This window comes from Schistosoma mansoni, chromosome 4, assembly GCF_000237925.1.
Source record: "Schistosoma mansoni strain Puerto Rico chromosome 4, complete genome".
Taxonomy (NCBI): domain Eukaryota; kingdom Metazoa; phylum Platyhelminthes; class Trematoda; order Strigeidida; family Schistosomatidae; genus Schistosoma; species Schistosoma mansoni.
In genome coordinates, this window is record NC_031498.1 from 31,343,020 (window position 1) to 31,361,976 (window position 18,957).

Here is an 18,957-nt window from a genome sequence, read left to right on the forward strand (position 1 = left end):
GTCTGTCTTATCTTTCACAAATGTGTAAGGATAAAATAATGAGTCAAGTGGTTTAAATGGTTGTGGACGCAGAAGAAGCTTTCTCCAAACCAGCTTCCGCGTCAAGTAATGACAGTGCATCGACGTCACACCAGCCTTTTCCTCTTAAAACTGAAACTTGGTATTTCTAACTGTTTTCGCGGATCGCCTACGAACGCTCCTGGGTATTTTTATTCTTTTAGAGTGGGGCTTTTTCTTTATTATTAAGTCAGTTGAGTAAACGAATTTCGGCTAAAATGCCAGTATTCGTGAAAAAGCTCGTCCTGTCTACAAAGTGTATGTAAGTGCAAAGTTTTCGTCTAGTTTACCTTCATATTTGAGTTTCTATTTTCCGTTATTGTTAACCTTGGTAGTAGGGCGAAAGTGTATGAAGTATATTGAGTTCTAAGATTCATCATTTTTCACTGTCATTGTAGAGTGAAGCTTGCATCAAGCTTTCTTACTATCGTCTGCCGTTTCACAAGTGGTATTATACTATAAGTGGGATCGCCGACATAGTAACAGCATTTTAATCATTATCATTATTGACTGCTACACGCCAATAAAATTCTGCATTTACTGGTGATGTGACAGTGGGAAAGGCTTTCAATTGGCAGCAGCATATCTGGATGCAAGTAATTAGGACGGAATTCTTTGGGCAGCAGTCTAGCAATTTTATTGCCTCAGTTATATACCATTATGGGTTACGGTTTATTATATTCACCGACAGGTTCAGGTTGTTATTCATCAAGCTTTTTTAAAGCATATTATTACTCTATTTATATCCTGTCAAACGGATCTGGCAATTCTTTCTGATTCATTTTATGGTTAAGTACATTTTCCGCTAACTGACTTATAGGATGGCTGGTAAACTGCTTCTCTCGAAGATCGTATTTTTTTCAGGCTGCAGGCTTATTACAGTTGATATTAAGAGAACCAGCCTTCGGCTAAGTGGAGGGCTGATTAAGCTTAATTTTCGACCAGTAAACACAGATATGTCAGTAGACTGACTAAGGACTTTTTTCCTCAAGTGTATCCCGCTATTTATCCGTGTTGGCCGAGATGCATTCGCCGAGCAAATGTGTTTTTTTGATTGATTCGCAAACCATGATCATCGACTCACAGAAAATTCGTTCGTCCTCTAGACTATATAGAGGTACACTCGGTTACATTTCCAAACATATTGAATCTCTGAGGCCATTGGCAACTTTGTCTCGGTAGAAAAAACGATGAAAGTCCTCAATTCCCTTAGCATAAAGAAAGTTGAAACCTCTGTTCCAGAAGCGCCTGTGACAGGATGAAAAACAGCATTTCCTGGTTTCTCAAAATACGGAAAAGTGTGTGGTATTCCTATCAGGCAGGAACTTCATGTGTATGTGTAATTATGATCTTAATCTGTATCTATGTTAATAGAATAATAGACCTGTTCCACAACTGTTGACTTTTCACCGTGTGACTGCCTAGTTAGTCAAACCTTGCTTGGAAGTTACATCAGTCGCTATACCGACTTACCATTTCGTGACACTCAATGGTTGCTGTTAAGGACGTCTAGAGAAAAAAAATAGAATATTTAACATGAAAAGAGGGAGGTTTCACAAGGTGACCACGACCCAAAGATTTAGCCATGCCCCTTTCGATTCTGTTTTCCCACGTTCACTGTCTGTGACCTCTAGGTATTGAATGTCAAATGTAAATCTTCCCAGTTATTGTATGTTCAGCTTCAAAGATCGTGTGGTCAGGATACAATGCCACTGAATATCTCTCGTGAATTTGTTATATCACTTTCCTTGGGCTTCTTTCTTATAGCGTTTGGTTTTGGGGGTTAAATTGTTTCATTTTCGGTCCCAGCAACACCTGCCAAGTTGGCCTCTATAACTTACTTACTTACTTACGCCTGTTACTCCCAATGGAGCATAGGCCACCGACCAGCATTCTACAACCCACTCACTCTGTCTTCGGCCTTCCTTTCTAGTTCTATGCAGTTTTTGTTCATTTTTCTCATATCTGTCTCCACTTCTCGAAGTAATGTACTCTTTGATCTTCCTCTTCTCCTTTGGCTTTCAGGATTCCATGTGAGGGCCTGCCTTGTGATGCAGTTGTGTGATTTCCTCAAAGTGTGCTCAATCCACTTCCAGCGTTTCTTCCTGTTTTATTCTTCCACTGGAATTTGGTTTGTTGTTTCCCACAGTAACTTGTTGCTGATAGTGTCTGGCCATCGGATCCGAAGTATATTGCGTAGACAACTGTTGACAAACACTTGTATCTTCTGAACGATGGCTTTCGTAGTTCTCCACGTCTCCGCCCCATATAGTAGAACTGCCTTGACATTTGTATTGAAAATTCTGATCTTGGTGTTGGTTGAAAGTTGTTTTGAGTTCCAGATGTTCTTCAGTTGTAGATATGCTGCTCTAGCTTTGCCGATCCTTGCCCTTACATCTGCATCTGATCCACCGTGTTCATCATTGATGCTGCCCAGATATGTAAAGGTATTTACATCATCCAAAGCTTACCCGTCAAGTGAAATTTGATTGGTGCATGATGTTAGATCCAAACCTAAATTCCAATAGGTTTGGTTGATGAATAACTGTACGTGGATAAAGATACACGTGCACCGCAATCGGAATCAGAACAAAGTGATTGGGTAACAACAGTCCTAAAATTCCTCATATATACAAATGTACAAATTTACCCAAACAAATATTACCACACAGTTATTCAACCAACAATTGTTCCCAAAATGATCAATCTCAATTACAGTAAATAGCAGAGTGATAAGAAATATAGGAAAATTACCGAACGCTCCAAAAAATAAGTGTTATTCTATTCTTCCTGGCTAGATCAAGTGAAGAATGCGTTCCAAATGTTGCTTTATAACACAGAGTGTTTCCAATTCTGGGAAAGTGCTCCAATTAACAAGCAAAATGCACGATCCCAGTCCAATCAAGCAACACGGTCAAAGATGGAACGATTAATATGGCAGCCGCCAGAACAATGTAAGTTAAAACAAATTAGATACAGTTCAAGAAGAAACATATTGACTATCTTCTCAGGCACGCCGTAGTGTCGAAGAAGCCTCCATATTGTTGTCCTGTCCACACTATCAGATGCTTTCTCGTAGTCAGTGAAGTTGATGTAGAGCGATGAATTCCATTCAATTGATTGTCCCACAACGATCCATAGAGTTGCGATTTGTTCTGCACACGATCGATCCTTACGAAATCCAGCCTGTTGATTTCGAAGTTTGGCCTCCATAACTAGTGAAGCGAAATTCGAACAGAGGCACTTCGATAGTAATTTCAACCATAATCATATGTTGGTTAAGCTAATCGTTTTTATGGAAGATGCAGTACTTATGGAGCCAGGATTCGGGGATTGTTGGTTATTATTTTTTAGCAAGCTCAGACTTACTGAAGTAACTTAGATTAGCTACAAAAGGTAAATTGCGTGATTCTACGGGTACTTATGGCAATAGCCACGCGCATTAATAAGTTGAGTCTTTATTTAATTTACTGTTTCAACTAGTTAGCATATTTCCTGTCTCTCATTATCTCAAGTCAGAAACTTGGTAAACTGTTAGAAGGCTCTGAACTCATATTGCAACATTTTATTGATGTGAATTTCCATTCTTCACACTGACATAGAAAAAAGTCATCAAAGCAACGGACTAACTAAGCAAGTAACCCTACTGCCAGTCTAAAGCCCAAGCAAAGGAGGAGGGTTATGCACGAATTCAGCAACCAAATCCCACAGAAAGAAACCTCGCTTAAAAAACATTATCAAGAGAACACAATCTGGACTTTTTGAACTTTAACAAGGAAGTTGGGAGATTTCCATCTAGAAAAATTATGACTCCTTGTAGATTTATGGTATAATTTGGTATAAATAATATGACTGGTCGTCAGTTGTTATGACTTCATCGCCAATTGTTATATCTGATGGTCGCTAATTGTTGTGTGAAAGTCGCCAACTGCTTTAATTTGTAAAACGAGGAACCACTGCAATTCCCACGACAAGAATTAAGAACAACAAAACTGGTACAGGTGAAGATTTGTTAAAACCAAGACACGACGACAAACTTTTCGTAAATACATTCGTTCAGTTATTGATTGTACACCCATTTTGATTAGTAATTAGGATGAAATCACATATAGAAAATAATTGGTTATAACAAATCACCTGCTGCATATCATACTGAGCATAGTTCATGTTGATTTTTATATGAGGACATCGTATCTTGGACAGACATGACATCCAAATGAATTGATGTTATGCCGAGTAAAATATACCACTGGAAAACACAACAAATACTACACTGAGTAATTATCTCCTTGAATTAAAACGGAAGTAATGTTGAACAATAGTCACAATGAGTAAAAGAATGTAACTTTACTTTTTATTCCCTTCATATCAATTATTACACTTGTCTTTATTATTATGATTTAGACCTGATCCCAAAATTATAAATCCTTTATGATACAACTGCCGAATCGATGAGATCTTACTTGGATGTGAAATCATGTTCTGCGCTGACAACTAGCAATATGATCTACTCAAACAAAAAGCCACTGTGGAGAACTGTTGGAAGAGGGGCCGGTACATGATATTACTCGATTATCGTCGGTAGGCAACTGTCTCGCATCCGACACGGATGAGGTTCACTGTTCATGGATTGTTTGGTGTTAGACATTAACACCGTCGCATGCCGGCTCAGTGTTCTAGAGGTTAAGCGTTAGAACACGAGACCGAGGTCCCTAGGCTCGAACAATGTGTGTGGGATCGTGAATGTGCACTTTTGAGGAGTCCCACACTGGAACAAAACGGCCAGAGGTGGCGGTCTAACATTGGTTGATTCATGATGTCCGTCAAAACCCAATAATCTCCATAACTTTATACTGAAAATTACCTTTCGGCTAGATGCAAACCGCTAGAATCAAGAAGTTTTTGATGAGCTGCCCATTTTATATCTTGATACGTCCCTGATTATAGCAATTTTAATTTGTTCGTTGATAATATGGGCGTGAGAAGTCATAAATTTTGTATGAAGAAATGTGAAAACCGTTAAAACTAAACTTTTGATACGTGTGTTGCCGTATTCATACGGTCACTCTCAAGAAAAGATCCAGGACGGTAACACCCATAGATAAAATGCTCGGAACTGATTCAAACCGATTACTGAAACGGAAAAATACTGATTCTTATGAAAACTTGGATCCAAAGAAAATGTCAATAGCTTCTTCCAAACGTGTTTTTCGTGTGACTCACTACCGAAAGAAATGAAGATTAAGAACTAATTTAATTCAATTAATTTTGAAGTTCGAATAGAATTAGATTACCCGGAGACCTTCCGTGAGGTAGAGGAGACAGGTTGTTTGGTACACTTTATCCCATTAAAGAATATCAAAAAGATTTTTAGTTTCTGTGAAATATGTTTAAATCTTTATCAAATGTTTCATCAAATGGATCATTTTCTACACCTGATAATTTGACAATCCACGCTTAATTGTTTGCTGAATATTATCGACGTAGAGCAAAATTAATACTGAGTGATTAATGAAAATTCTGAGCTCCTAAATCTCATAAAACTATTTAGTGTTTTTGTTTCGATAGTTTATATTTTCTTGAGTCGTATTTTCAATCCTTGCTGTTTTCATCCCTAACATTCTAAGATTTGGACTGACAATTTCACCCCTTTGTGCTATTTCGACACGGCAATGTGAACCAATGTACAAACATCCTATGTTCTAAGTTGTGACTGGCTTAATGATTGATGCATCTGATTGTTTTAGAGCATGTAGCAGTCGGTCACCCATATATATCGTACTTCTTCATTTCCCAATAAGTCATTTATGTCGCACAATTCCTCTTGTTATTTACGAACATTAACGAAAAGGGATTCCCTGATGACCACGGCATTGTAATCCGGGATATGTAATAATAATAATTTATTCCCGAATAACAGTCCGTTACATGAGGCATGCCAGTTTAAAGAAATATCAAATTTAAAGCAATATGTCCATTTGATGAATTTCGATAATGTAATGAGAAGACGAAGATTATCAGAACTATGTGATATATTAGCGCAATACATTTCGAACAATCTGATCACACATATACTTGTTAAGAACATTTATATATAAAAATAAAAGGTCAACTAGACTGGAAATGGGGGTAAGACAAGGATAATAATGATAAAATAATGTGAAAACAATTTGACACCTAATCACTCTGGATAATAAGCATATATTACCAGGGTAGGTTTAAAGAGAGAACAAACTGTTTTTGAATACACAAAGGGGGGTTGAATTTTCGTATGGCTAAGGCTTCAATAAACCTTAGTATACGCCCTTTTACACTTTTAAACAACACCACAAAAGCCGAGTTTAGATCAATCTTATGACCTGTTTCGATTGTATGTTTAGCAATAGAGGATGATGGATGTTTATCCTCTACTCTTATTGGGTCATTCGACTGTATTTGTTTTTGCAACCATTTTGGTACATGTTCACCCACCCTAATTTTCAGATCACGATTGCTCCTCCCTATGTATGTGTGACCACACACACATTTAAATTGGTAAACGCAGTGGGATGTGACACAATCGTTTTCATGTCGTCTAGGTTTGAATGAAGCATGGACCTCGTTCTTTCCTTGATTATGACTTTCGCAGCACAATACGTTTTGTTGATAACAGATTTAAGCCTTTGTTTCAATAAAAGGCTATTTGAATCACCTCTAAATGGTAAGGTGATGTAGACAGGCTTTTTCTCTACCAAGGCTACAGTAGGTCTCGCTGTGCCCTGAACTTTCCATCTATTGATAAATTTAGGTGGATAGCCGTTCCCGATTAATGTCTTGGTTAACAACCTAACATCGTCATCAATGGAGTCATTTGTGCAAATACGACGAAGCCTGTTAAAAAGGCACTTTACCAAACCACGTTTGTATTGTACAGGGCAATAACTATAGTAACTAAGATATTGACCCGTCCACGTCGGTTTTCGAAAAATGGATCGTTTTATTGAGCCATCTTCTCGTCTGTTTAAAAGTACATCTAAGAACGGAAGCTGGTCGTTCTTCTCCTCTTCACATGAAAGACTGATATGGTTTTGGATAGTATTAAATTTATTCAATAGACAGTTTATATCTTCCTTTCTTTCACCAATTACTAAGATATCATCCACATATCTCTTATAAAGTGACACAAGTCAGTACCACTACCCGCCTTCCTTTTGTGATATTTGGCTCTCTTTCGTTTGTGGTATGTATAAATATTGATTTAATCTCAGCTCCTTGTTGGAATACACTGTCTCTACTATTTTCATGTTACATGCAAATCAGATTGTTAAAGCTTCTGTATTGCGGGTTAAATAGAAATTTAGTATATCACACCTCTATGAAGATAGCTAATGGTATAAGTTATAAAACACATCAGATTATATGTGGTTCAGAGATGGTGAGGATAGATATCAAGTCAGATAATATACAAGAGTTTAGAATTGTAAAACTGTCATAGTAGGAAAACAAAACATTGAACGACCCACAAGAGTTTAGGGCATTATGAGCTTCTTATGATCTGCCATATTTGGTCAGCATCCATGAGATTAGTTAGTTATCTATCTACGTGTAGTGGAAAAACAGGACATGAAACTAGGGAAGAAAAATGCAATTTTAACCACTAGAGAAATTCTGAATGTGAAAGTACGGAGTAGGAGAATTAGGGCATAACTAATAGTAAGTGAATAATTGGAGAGAGTAGTCCATGTGTTCCATCACCCGGTTATATTCATAATAATGACAATGGGGGTCCTTTATATTCATGATCGGTCTAGATACTAGGCGGCCCACAATAAAATTCCCCGTTGGTGGGCGGGCGTCCAGGGAATAGCTGATGAAGCTCTTTAGTGTCAAGTGAAAGGGTTATCAGCTTTTTGAGCTTGGTGATAGTGTCACGGTTACGTAAAGTTATTGGCAGCCTGTTCATAATAATGTAAACCACATTGTAAAAAGCTCACAACTCATCGGTTTTCGTTGTTTTACAGTCAGCAGCGTATATGTGTTGTTTCTGAGTCTGTAGACTGGGTAATGGAGCATGGTTGGGGAGTTGGTTAGAAATGAGGGCCCGTATATTGCTTTGTAGAAAGTTATTAGATTTCTGCTTAGACGACATCTACTTAAGCCTAGTCACAACACTAACCTAAGGAGTAACATCCTGTAACTGGAGACCCAACATAGCAGAACAGACTGTAGACATAACTTCTACTTCCTTAAGAGTTGTCAAATGCTGGAATTCGCTGTCGGCTAAGCTGGTCCAAGCGACTTCCTAGGGGTCCTTTAAGAGGAAACTTGACCTATTCTTAAGGTCTAAGGATAACATATTATTATGATTTACCAATTTCTTTTTTTTCTCTATTATCGTTAATATACCTAGGTTCATGCCTGGAAGCATTGGTATTCCACTGCTACTGGACACGGAACCTCATTAAGCGAGAGCTTCTTCTATTACTTCCACAACTATTTGAACTACTTGTTGTACTGTGCTAATTTATCATATTCAACATACACGCTATTTTTTAAAAGTTAGTGTAGGTTTTCGCATAGAGGGTAAATATCTGTTGTGGTACGTTTTAAGATTCCCATACCGTATGCCATAGGAAATTTATTTTTGCTCTTTCTAGTCGTAAGCGTTTGAGAAAACTGTCGATTTTTAACAAGATAATATACTTAACGGCACAAAAACTGATACGACAGCTTGCATCAGTCTAAAATGAATCATATATCCTTGCAATTACTATTGAACTGCTTGATACGCAAAAAACAATCCGAAATCAAATGATCTGGTTTTGGTTCTTGAGACTTTCGAAGTTTTTCTTTCAGATGATCAGTGTTATACGGATAAGCTAATTAGGCATATTGGTATTAAAATCGTAATTTTATTTTGCCACCAGGTAATAGTTACTCACCCAAGCCTGTGGTAAGATAGTTGGGCTGCATTTTGACTTTCCGATTTTTCCCTGTAAATCTATTCAGAATGTGTTTTCATCATATCAGTCCCTGTCATTTGAAACAAGGTCACAATTCTTGAATTGTGTATGCTTTATATGACTTGATTTTTATCGGTTATGATATTGAGGATATAATCTCATCCGTCCTGAAATTTCCACAAAATTCGGGAACCTAAGGCAGTTTTCGATCTATGGTAACCTACTGTTCTGAAGTCCATAGATAGTAATCCTAAATCCTTACAGTTAATAACCATTTTTAAAGTCATAGCGTTTATTGTGTGGTGATTTTGGTAAACACAATAGCCGGTTCGGATGGTAGCGAGTTTCCCATAACTTACTTTAACGACCACTGATTTACTCATTTAACCGGGTGGTTTATACCTACCTTGATGCGCTGTTGAGTTTTAAAATGCGCCATTAAATACGAAGGGTTCCAGTGGTTATTACCAGTGAGAAAAATGTTGTGGGTGTTCCTTCCCATCACTAATGACTGTTTAGCTGCTTTGTAGAGTCTGACTGAAATTACAAAAATGTTGTGCAGTTTTCATTCATGAACCAACTAATAAACTGCGTGGCATGATACAGATTAATAAAGCCACTGTTAGGTTATGTAAGTATTGGTTGTTTAAGCACTGTCTAGTGCTAAAATTTGATCATAAGGGAAGAGATGCACCATGTTTTTCCGTTTTTTTTCTGAGCGGCTTTTCTTGTTGCTTCTTACGGGTATTTTGCACTTGTTTGTTTTCTGTCTGTTATTTCAAAATGCAAGATTTTGTAGCAATATGATGGCGAAAGTATTAAATTGGTTCCGGGTTATTATAAGAGTAGTTGATTTCTCGAGCAACTTGCACAACAGAAAATAAATTCACTTGATATTGTTTGCTTGTGTCTTCCTATTGTTGTTAAGGACTGCAATTGATCAGTCTCTTATTGCCATATGTGCATACTGTTCATATTGCCTCGATATACCATTAGTTCACAAGGATTATAAGCGCGTTTCGTTCTATTCGGGACTCTTCAGCTGGATGTACCTGGATCCCAGAGTTGATTTTCAATCCTAGACTCGCTTCAAACGCCTCCGCGTTACCCACTTAAGACTAAATGCGTGTCCTGGATTCCACTGCTAGCCACCACCCATCTTTGCTTATAAAGCTCGTGACTGAAAACAATATCGAGGCAATCCTCACAGGATGCACATACGCCAGTAAGAGAATAATCAATTGCAGTCCTTAACAACAATAGGAAGATACAAGTAAACAACATCAAGTGAATTTTAAAACTTCACTCTATTGCACAAGCATGTGGCTATCAGGACTCAGTAGCTAAGTGGGTAATGCAATGGCGTTTGAGGTCCTGAGTTTGAGTCCCAGAGGGAATACCAACTCTGGGATCCAGGTACGTCTAGCTGACGTGTCTCAAATGGAATGAAACGCGCGTCCTGTATTCAACTGCTAGCCATCATCCATCTTTGCTTATAAAGAAAATAACGTCTTCAAAATATTACGCTTAAGGCATTGTTTTTTCTGTCTATTGAAATTATGTCACTACCCTTGAAATTAAATTGAATCAGGAATGACTTATTAAGATTCACAATTTTCTGTGTTTTGTTGTGCGTTTTATTACCACATTTATTCAGGAAATATTTATGTAGTTTTGAAGTGTTTCCTGATAAACTGTGACATATAATTTGGCTCTAAAGGAACGATTTTAACCAGTGCTTTCAATATGAAATTGGAAAAACCATTTTTTATTCGCAAAATATTTCCATAAACTATTACGTTTTGTATTTTTCTTAATTGGCTGTAACTCGTGCCAAGCATATGTTTTGTCTTCGGTTTTGGGCTGTTAGTTTAAGTCACTACATATGATAAAAGTATTGTCAGTATGACTTTGCTACGATTTATCTCGCGATTGTACATTACATGATTGATGACACACATTTCAATGTCAGTTACTTGTTCCACTAACATTATAATTGGAAGCCTCATTTTTGATGTACTTTTGTTGCAAGTAGGAGGTTTTTTTGAGAGAGTTCTTTGGCAAGATTATAATTTATGGACAAACCAGTCAGATTTACGATAACAGATCTTGGATTTCGGGGTAAAAATCATTCACTCATTTGGCTTAATAGCGTTTTGGCATTTTAGCTGATGTCACTTCGTGATAAAAATCATAAAAGTAATTTCTAACCCTAACCATCGACTGTAAATCATAATCCCGATTCCTTTTACTGGCTTACGACCCATTTAACCCTAGTAAGTAGGTGGGAATTCCGAAGGCCATCATAAAGTCGCTCAAAGGCGCAAAAAAGTAATCATTAGTATTTTTTGATTGCAGAGTTTTCATTAGGGTCTAGTCGTATCTCATATTTTATCAAAGTGAAGAAGAACTAATTTCATGTGTTTTTGAACCATATTAGCAATTTTAAACTTTAAAAACTACTAAATTAGTAGGGTTATTAGTTTATTGAATTCCAGATAAATACTTGCCACCAGACTAATCAATATGAAGTTGGATGAAATAATTTACTTTAAAGATCCAAACAGATTCATCCTTTCTTACTTTAATGAATCCGCCAACATAACGCCTTGTTTGATGATAAACTGTTTTCAAATATGAATTTTGGATCTTACACCTCCCCAGTAATAGATATTCGTTAACAAGTACAGTTTCATTTTACCTTCAATTTTTCCTTATCTCTTGGCTGTTTTGCAGCAGCAAAAAATGTCAAAATCCATACCAAATTTGCAAGATTCTCTTGTAAATGATAAAGAAAATACAAATGATATTGTTGGTGTAAAAATGGAGAAGACTATTGGTCTTGTCAGCAGTATCACAATTATTATCGGCTCAATTATTGGTTCGGGTATATTTGTTAGTCCAACTGGTATATTGGAAAATATGCAGAGTTTTGGTGCTAGCTTGATTATTTGGATTGGATGTGGGATTTTTTCTTTATTGGGAGCCTATTGCTATGCTGAACTAGGCACAATGATTCAACGCTCAGGTGGAGATTATGCTTATATGCTTGAAGCATTTGGTTCATTTATGGGATTTTTACGTCTGTGGATTGAAGTGATGGTAGCCAGACCAGCTACTATGGCTGTCATTGCTATGACATTTGCTAAATACATTTTACAGCCTATATTCCCTGATTGTCCACAGTCTAATGCAGTTGTACGATGTCTAGCAGCTGTATGTATCAGTAAGCAAATTTAATTGACTCGAACATTTTTGCTTATTAAACAATAAATATCGATGACCTAACTCTTTGGCTTATTAATTCACGTTGCGGGTATGATTTTATCTGACCTTTAGAGTTCGTAATTGAAAATTTCATGGCCCTGTATCTGACTCTATTTAGATCGTATGCTGGTTGTTATTGAAATTTACATGCCGCCAACTCTCGTATATTATCTATCGACTTAAGTCACGTTGGGGAATAACGGGATTAAATAAGTCAAATACAAGAATGGATCCTCAAATTCAACACAGAGAACACCAATCCATTCACACTTGATGGGAAAGCTCTCGAAGAGATGGGAACGTTCACGTATCTGAACAGCATCATTCATGAACAAGGAGGATCCTATACAGACATAAAGGCGAGGATTAGAAAAGCAAAGGCAGCATTCATACAGTTGAAAAACACATGGAACTCAAAACAACTGTCAACCAATATCAAAGTCACAATCTTCAATACACACGTGAAGGCAGTTCTACTGTATGGTACTGAAACTTGTAGAACTACCACAACCATCAAAAATGTACAAGTATTTATATATAGTTGTCTACGCGAATGGTCACCATCTGTTTGTCGGATACCATCAGCCATAACTTACTGTGCGAGAAAACAAACCAGCTTTCAGTTGAAGGGAATATTAGAAAAGGACGTTGGAAGTGGATAGGACACACATTGAGGAAATCCCCAAACTGCATCACGAGACAAGCGCTAACTTTAATACTACAATTTACACCATATTTTATGTACTAATCTGTACCCTATAAAAAGAAGAATCCTATCATGATAATAACTGTAAATAGAAAATATTTCGACATTAATCAACATCTTTACGGAGGTAAATATTTCAAGAAACAAATAATCTTGTATTTTTATACATACTGACTCATTTTGACGATCATTTTCCTCACTAAAGGTTATTGAAGTCAATAAGCACCTCACAGGTAATTCGTTCTTGTCTGGGATTTATTAGCACTACAAACATACAACATCTTTCATCGTTGAAATCATGAGTCAGTTGAAGCTAGATCACCATCGAAAACCTGGAAGCACTGGACGACCGTTTCGTCCTATTGTGGGACTCCTCAGCAGTGCGCATCCACGATACCACCTCGCGAGATTCGAACCCAGGACCTACCAGTCTCGCGCGCGAGCACTTAACCGATAGACCACTGAGCCGGCATCCAACGATGGTAATGTCTTACCTCAACCAATCCACGAAGTTTGAGTAACCATTCATCAATTGTCTTCAGTAAGTCCCTATCTTACAACAGACGTGGTTGAACTCCACATACAACATCATTGTGGTTCGAATACAAAGCCTCAAACTATCTAGGAGATTCTATTACACAAAACGTCTTAAGTTACATCCGTTATTCAGTGGTCAATGCGCACTTCGGAAAAGCATTAGACAAGGGAAGAATATCTGCTTAGTGCTTCCCGAATATTCACTAGTTCTTCACTTATCTGATAATAGTTTTTAAAGTAAACTTCCTTCAACATTGCTATTACTTCACTCACTTAATATTTATTGATTATTGTTATAGTGATCTTGGGATTTGTAAACTCTGTCTCTGTACGTTGGTCTACACGTGTTCAAGATATTTTTACATATACAAAAATAATAGCATTATTGATGATTATCATTACAGGATTTGTACAAATTGGTCTAGGTAAGTTGGATTTGAGTAGACATATTACTTTCTAGTTTTTCATCACTGATAGTTTATAAATTTGAAGAAATTTGTCTTAATCAAGGTTTCAACTAAATAAAAAAGTGTTATGTATATATTACATGACAAATTTGCTTTCTATTATTATTGTCCCTGAATGCCCTGGTACGGCCTAGAGTGGGGAGTTCGCCCTCCCTCTCGAAATGCTCTCAAATGGCCACGCGCATATAGCCTCTGTCAGGGAAATTCTACTCACTGCCTTCTCGTGCCACAGGTGTTGTTTACAAAATTGAGAAAACGAAAAGCAAATGTCCAGCGCTTTAACCGGCTTGGTGGACACGGAAAGTACACCTAGGGGAGTTGGAAAACCCTCATTCCAAACCAATGGTCCACATGGGCTCCAGTATCCTGAAGAAACAAATGGCGTATGAATCAATCGTTGGTCACCGGCTACCATGGGACTGCATCTCCTCACGATGCTCCACTGCCTTGTGGATCAGATCTTTAGGTAAAAGGCTATGGGTGTGGCCCCTTAAGAAAACCACCTGCTTCAGTTTGGGCACCTGGGCAGTATCACAGCCCCCACACAAATCAAATGAGATTTGTGTGGCGCATATATATTTGGTGCCCCTTTGTACCAATATTCATGTGTTCAAATGAATAAATAAATTACAGATTACTGAAGATAAAAATCTCATGACATTGTAGTGAACAAAACACTAGTTGGGGCCAATCAAATGTATTAGAGCACAAATTACAGACTATCTCACTAAATTCTGATAACCATACAGTAGTAAACAGTTAATTTGCAAAATAACCATTAATTGTCTCTATCTTCACTGTTTCTTCTGTAAATATCAGTCCGTTTTCTCTGATTTCATTGTTCATGCATTTTCATACCGATTGCGCTTCATTCCTGTTTGTTCCTTATCGATCTTCTGCCAAAATACATTTTATGTCTGACCATCACCATATACTACTTATATGGATATAAGTAGGACCACACTACAATATTAGTTCTAAAATTTAAAGTCTAATAATCTTGACTTTGATTTGAGGTGTTCAAGTTTAAGACTACGAAATTATTTAACTTTTCTTAATGTCATTTAGCATACTATACCTTCCATTGTTTATTTAAACTTGCTTTTGAATGTAGATTTAATTTCATACAGTTTTTAACTTTTCTAAAATTCCAGTAGGACAAAAAACGCTATTTCCTATACATTGTTTTAGCTAGTTACACCTTAAGATTATTTTCGAATCAATGTTTATATTAGAAGCAATTTAGTAGATTGTGGTCAATTTGAGTGAGTCACTGGTAGAGAGAGCTTATGAAAAACAATGGACAAAGTAGAAGAACAAGTAATGATTATTCGTGTAGCTGAGTAATAGGAATAGAATGGAGACAATAGTTTTTTCAGGGGTCAAAAAATAACCATCATTTACTAAGTACTCGTGATGGAACAGTTAATTTACAGTGGTTCATGAAACAGTAACAGAAATGGTTAGGTAATAAAAACGTTTATACATGATTCAGAATAGTCCTGAATTCGTTATGTTATTTACGTGAAACCAATGTTCATTCTCACATTCAATAAGAAGTTCTCCATTTTTGGGAAGTCATTGTTATTCAACTAGTGGCGTTTTGTACAAAAAAATACTTACTAACTGACCGGATCTTCATTACTAATACTTCATATAGACACTTGTGGAGTTTTTCAAACTGTTATTCCAATAGTAAGCAAAAATGGATAGTGGCTAGCAGTGGAATCCAGGACTCGCGTTTCGTCCTATTTGGGACTCGTCAGCTGGATGTACCTGCATCTCAAAGTTGATGTTCACTCTCGGCCACTGAGTCCTAATAGCCACTTGCTTGTGCAATGGACTCAGTGACCGAGTGGATAATGCGATGGAGTTTGAAGCGAAAGGTATCAGATTCGAGTCCCAGAGTGAACTTCAACTCTGAGATACAGGTACATCCAGCTGAAGAGTCCTCAATAGGACGAAACGCACGTCCTGGATTCCACTGCTGGCCATTATCCATCTTCGCTTACAATGCTTGTGAATTAAGGCAACATCGATGCAATACGCACAGCATTCACATATGCGAATTAGAGACTGACCAGTTGCGGTCCTAAACATCAATGTGAAGAATCAAACAAACAATACTAAGTGAATTTATTATTCCAATATTTCCTAAATTTCAGGTCACGTTGAAGAATTTCAAGCACCATTTGAAGGATCTAATTGGAATCCTGGAAGTATTGCTAAAGCATTCTATTCTGGTTTATTCTCTTATGCTGGTTGGAATTATTTAAATTGTATGATTGAAGAAATGAAAAATCCTAAACGTGATTTACCTATTGCTATTGTCTTCTCATGTCTTGTTGTGACTATTGTTTATACATTAGCTAATGTTGCTTATATAACTGTGGTTTCATTGAATGAGATATTAACAACACCAGCTGTTGCTGTAGTAAGTAATACCTATCACTTAATGCGAACGATTATTTTTTTTTTGATCAGTTTGAAACAGAATATTCGAATTATATTCGTTTATCGTAAACGTTTCTCTAACCTTGTATTTTAAATTATTTATTTATTTATTTAAACACATGAATATTGGTACAAAGGGGCACCAGATATATATGCGCCACACAAATCTCATTTGATTTGTGTGGGGGCTGTGATACTGCCCAGGTGCCCAAACTGAAGCAGGTGGTTTTCTTAAGGGGCCACACCCATAGCCTTTTACCTAAAGATCTGATCCACAAGGCAGTGGAGCATCGTGAGGAGATGCAGTCCCATGGTAGCCGGTGACCAACGATTGATTCATACGCCATTTGTTTCTTCAGGATACTGGAGCCCATGTGGACCATTGGTTTGGAATGGGGGTTTTCCAACTCCCCTAGGTGTACTTTCCGTGTCCACCAAGCCGGTTAAAGCGCTGGACATTTGCTTTTCGTTTTCTCAATTTTGTAAACAACACCTGTGGCACGAGAAGGCAGTGAGTAGGACTTCCCTGGTAGATGCTATGTCTTTTAAATACTTAAAAATAATTGAGGCTCTGAAAATTAAACACAGATATTTAATCACCAATTGCAGTTCAGTCTGTTTTTAGCTATTGTCCCTCTGAAACATTAACATTTCAGTTTATACAGGGATTAAAATTCTTCCAGTTAAACTGATTCTAGTTATAAAAAGCTTTAGCTAAATCGGTTTATTAGGTTTTCTATGAATTTTAAAACTGCACAACTATTTTGCTACGTCTTAGTGTATCCATATAAAACTTCCCTTAAGGATGTAGTAGACATACATATGTTTTGAATATTTGGTCTCAAATACCTTTGAAACATAGCTAAAGTATGGTAACCCCTTCAGTGAGTTGTTATGAGATTTAGACCTTCGGAGTTATATGAAAATGATGAACAGATTGATGCAATTGTAAAACTTTATCGAGTGAATAAATTTTGACATTGTTGTTCCATGACTGACACAAGAGACCTTCTGATAACCTGTCAAATTCGTTCCTATTGTTTGTCTCAAATAAAAAATAAGTTGCTATGCCTGATTTATTTTATTGACGTTTATTAGTCCACATTAGTCATCAATAAAGTCAGATAGGTTGATCGTTTGTCGATGGCCCTTTCACATCTCATTTGAGAGCATATACCACTAAAATTTATTTAAGGATAAATCAAATCATTTACATCGTTTATCATCCAGCAAGTGACATATCTAAGACATGTTTTCACCTCTTCTGATTTTGGAATTATGAAAAAATTTCCTACTAAGGTATTCCTTGTTATGATTTTTTAGTTAATTTCCCTCACCTTCTTACTTACTTACTTACTGACTTATTTACGCCTGTTATTCCCAATGGAGCATAGACCGCCGACCAGCTTTCTCCAACCCACTCTGTCCTGGGCCTTCTTTTCTAGTTCTGTCCAACTTTTGTTCATTCTTCTCATGTCTGTCTCTATTTCTCGGCGTAATGTGTTCTTTGGTCTTCCTCTTCTCCTTTGACCTTCAGGATTCTATGTGAGGGCTTGTCTTGTGACGCAATTTCCCTCACCTTCATAACCTAAGAAATAAAATTTGTCTTTAAACACATACATATATATATGTATACATGTATGCAACTAATTGTTTTATAACATAATATGCTCCCCCCCCAACACTCTCATTTCTTGTTTGGTATTATTATTATTATTACTATTATTATTATTATTTATACAGTCGTGACATGATATTTAAAAGGTTTTATGTGGAAAATACCATTTTAAAATAAGTCTATGTTATATTGATCTATACATTTATATCTATAAAGGACCAGTTTTACAGGATAGAATTGCTGGTTTACCGTTACTATGCTGTTGTAAAATGTTTATTTTTTGAAGATCGACAACACCTTACAGGACTATCCCTAATCAATTTTATGTATTGTCATTTTCGAGGATCATTTTACTTTTTTCTTAAGTGTAACAGCTTAAACCTTAATGGCTTTACTATTGTGTCTAATCTCTGTTACCACATGCCTATGTGATTTGTTCAAAATTTTGGACAGATCAATGATTCTAATCTTTCTATTTATCATACTTACTTTTACCTTTAAATCTGCTTTATAAATGTGTATCACTAGTACGTATGTTTCTGTATACTGTCTTGTATCTCTGTCATACACCTATGACTCACTGAGTTGAACATTTCTATCACTTTACTTCACATCCACTTCTTTTCATCTTTAATCGTTCGTTTGCATTAAGGAATGTTTGAAATATTTGTTCCTTAAATGCTTCTGAAGTAGTCTTCCAACCTCTACGTTGTCATTAATAGGATACGTTAAGAGAATATGTACAAAGTGAATGGGTTATATATTTTATTAACATACGTATCATTTGATGGTCTTGGTGTCAGACTGCTGGCGCAAAACTATGTTACGTCTGCATGAATGTTTCAACAGACGTCACTTCTGAAGAGTCGAAAATAGCTCAGATATTAGGCCTTTTAGTAAACAAAGACT

At 36.7% G+C, this 18,957-nt stretch overlaps 1 protein-coding gene across 1 annotated transcript; it reads left to right on the top strand.

Moving 5' to 3' along the window:
* Positions 1-11,744: 11,744 nt before the first annotated feature.
* On the top strand, positions 11,745-16,524 carry Smp_151090 (putative cationic amino acid transporter; the record flags this gene model as incomplete). Its single annotated transcript, XM_018797492.1, has 3 exons — positions 11,745-12,225; positions 13,809-13,934; positions 16,142-16,524. 3 exons carry the CDS (start codon positions 11,745-11,747, stop codon positions 16,522-16,524), a joined length of 990 nt encoding a protein of 329 aa, XP_018652528.1.
* Between the last annotated feature and the right edge of the window lie 2,433 nt (positions 16,525-18,957).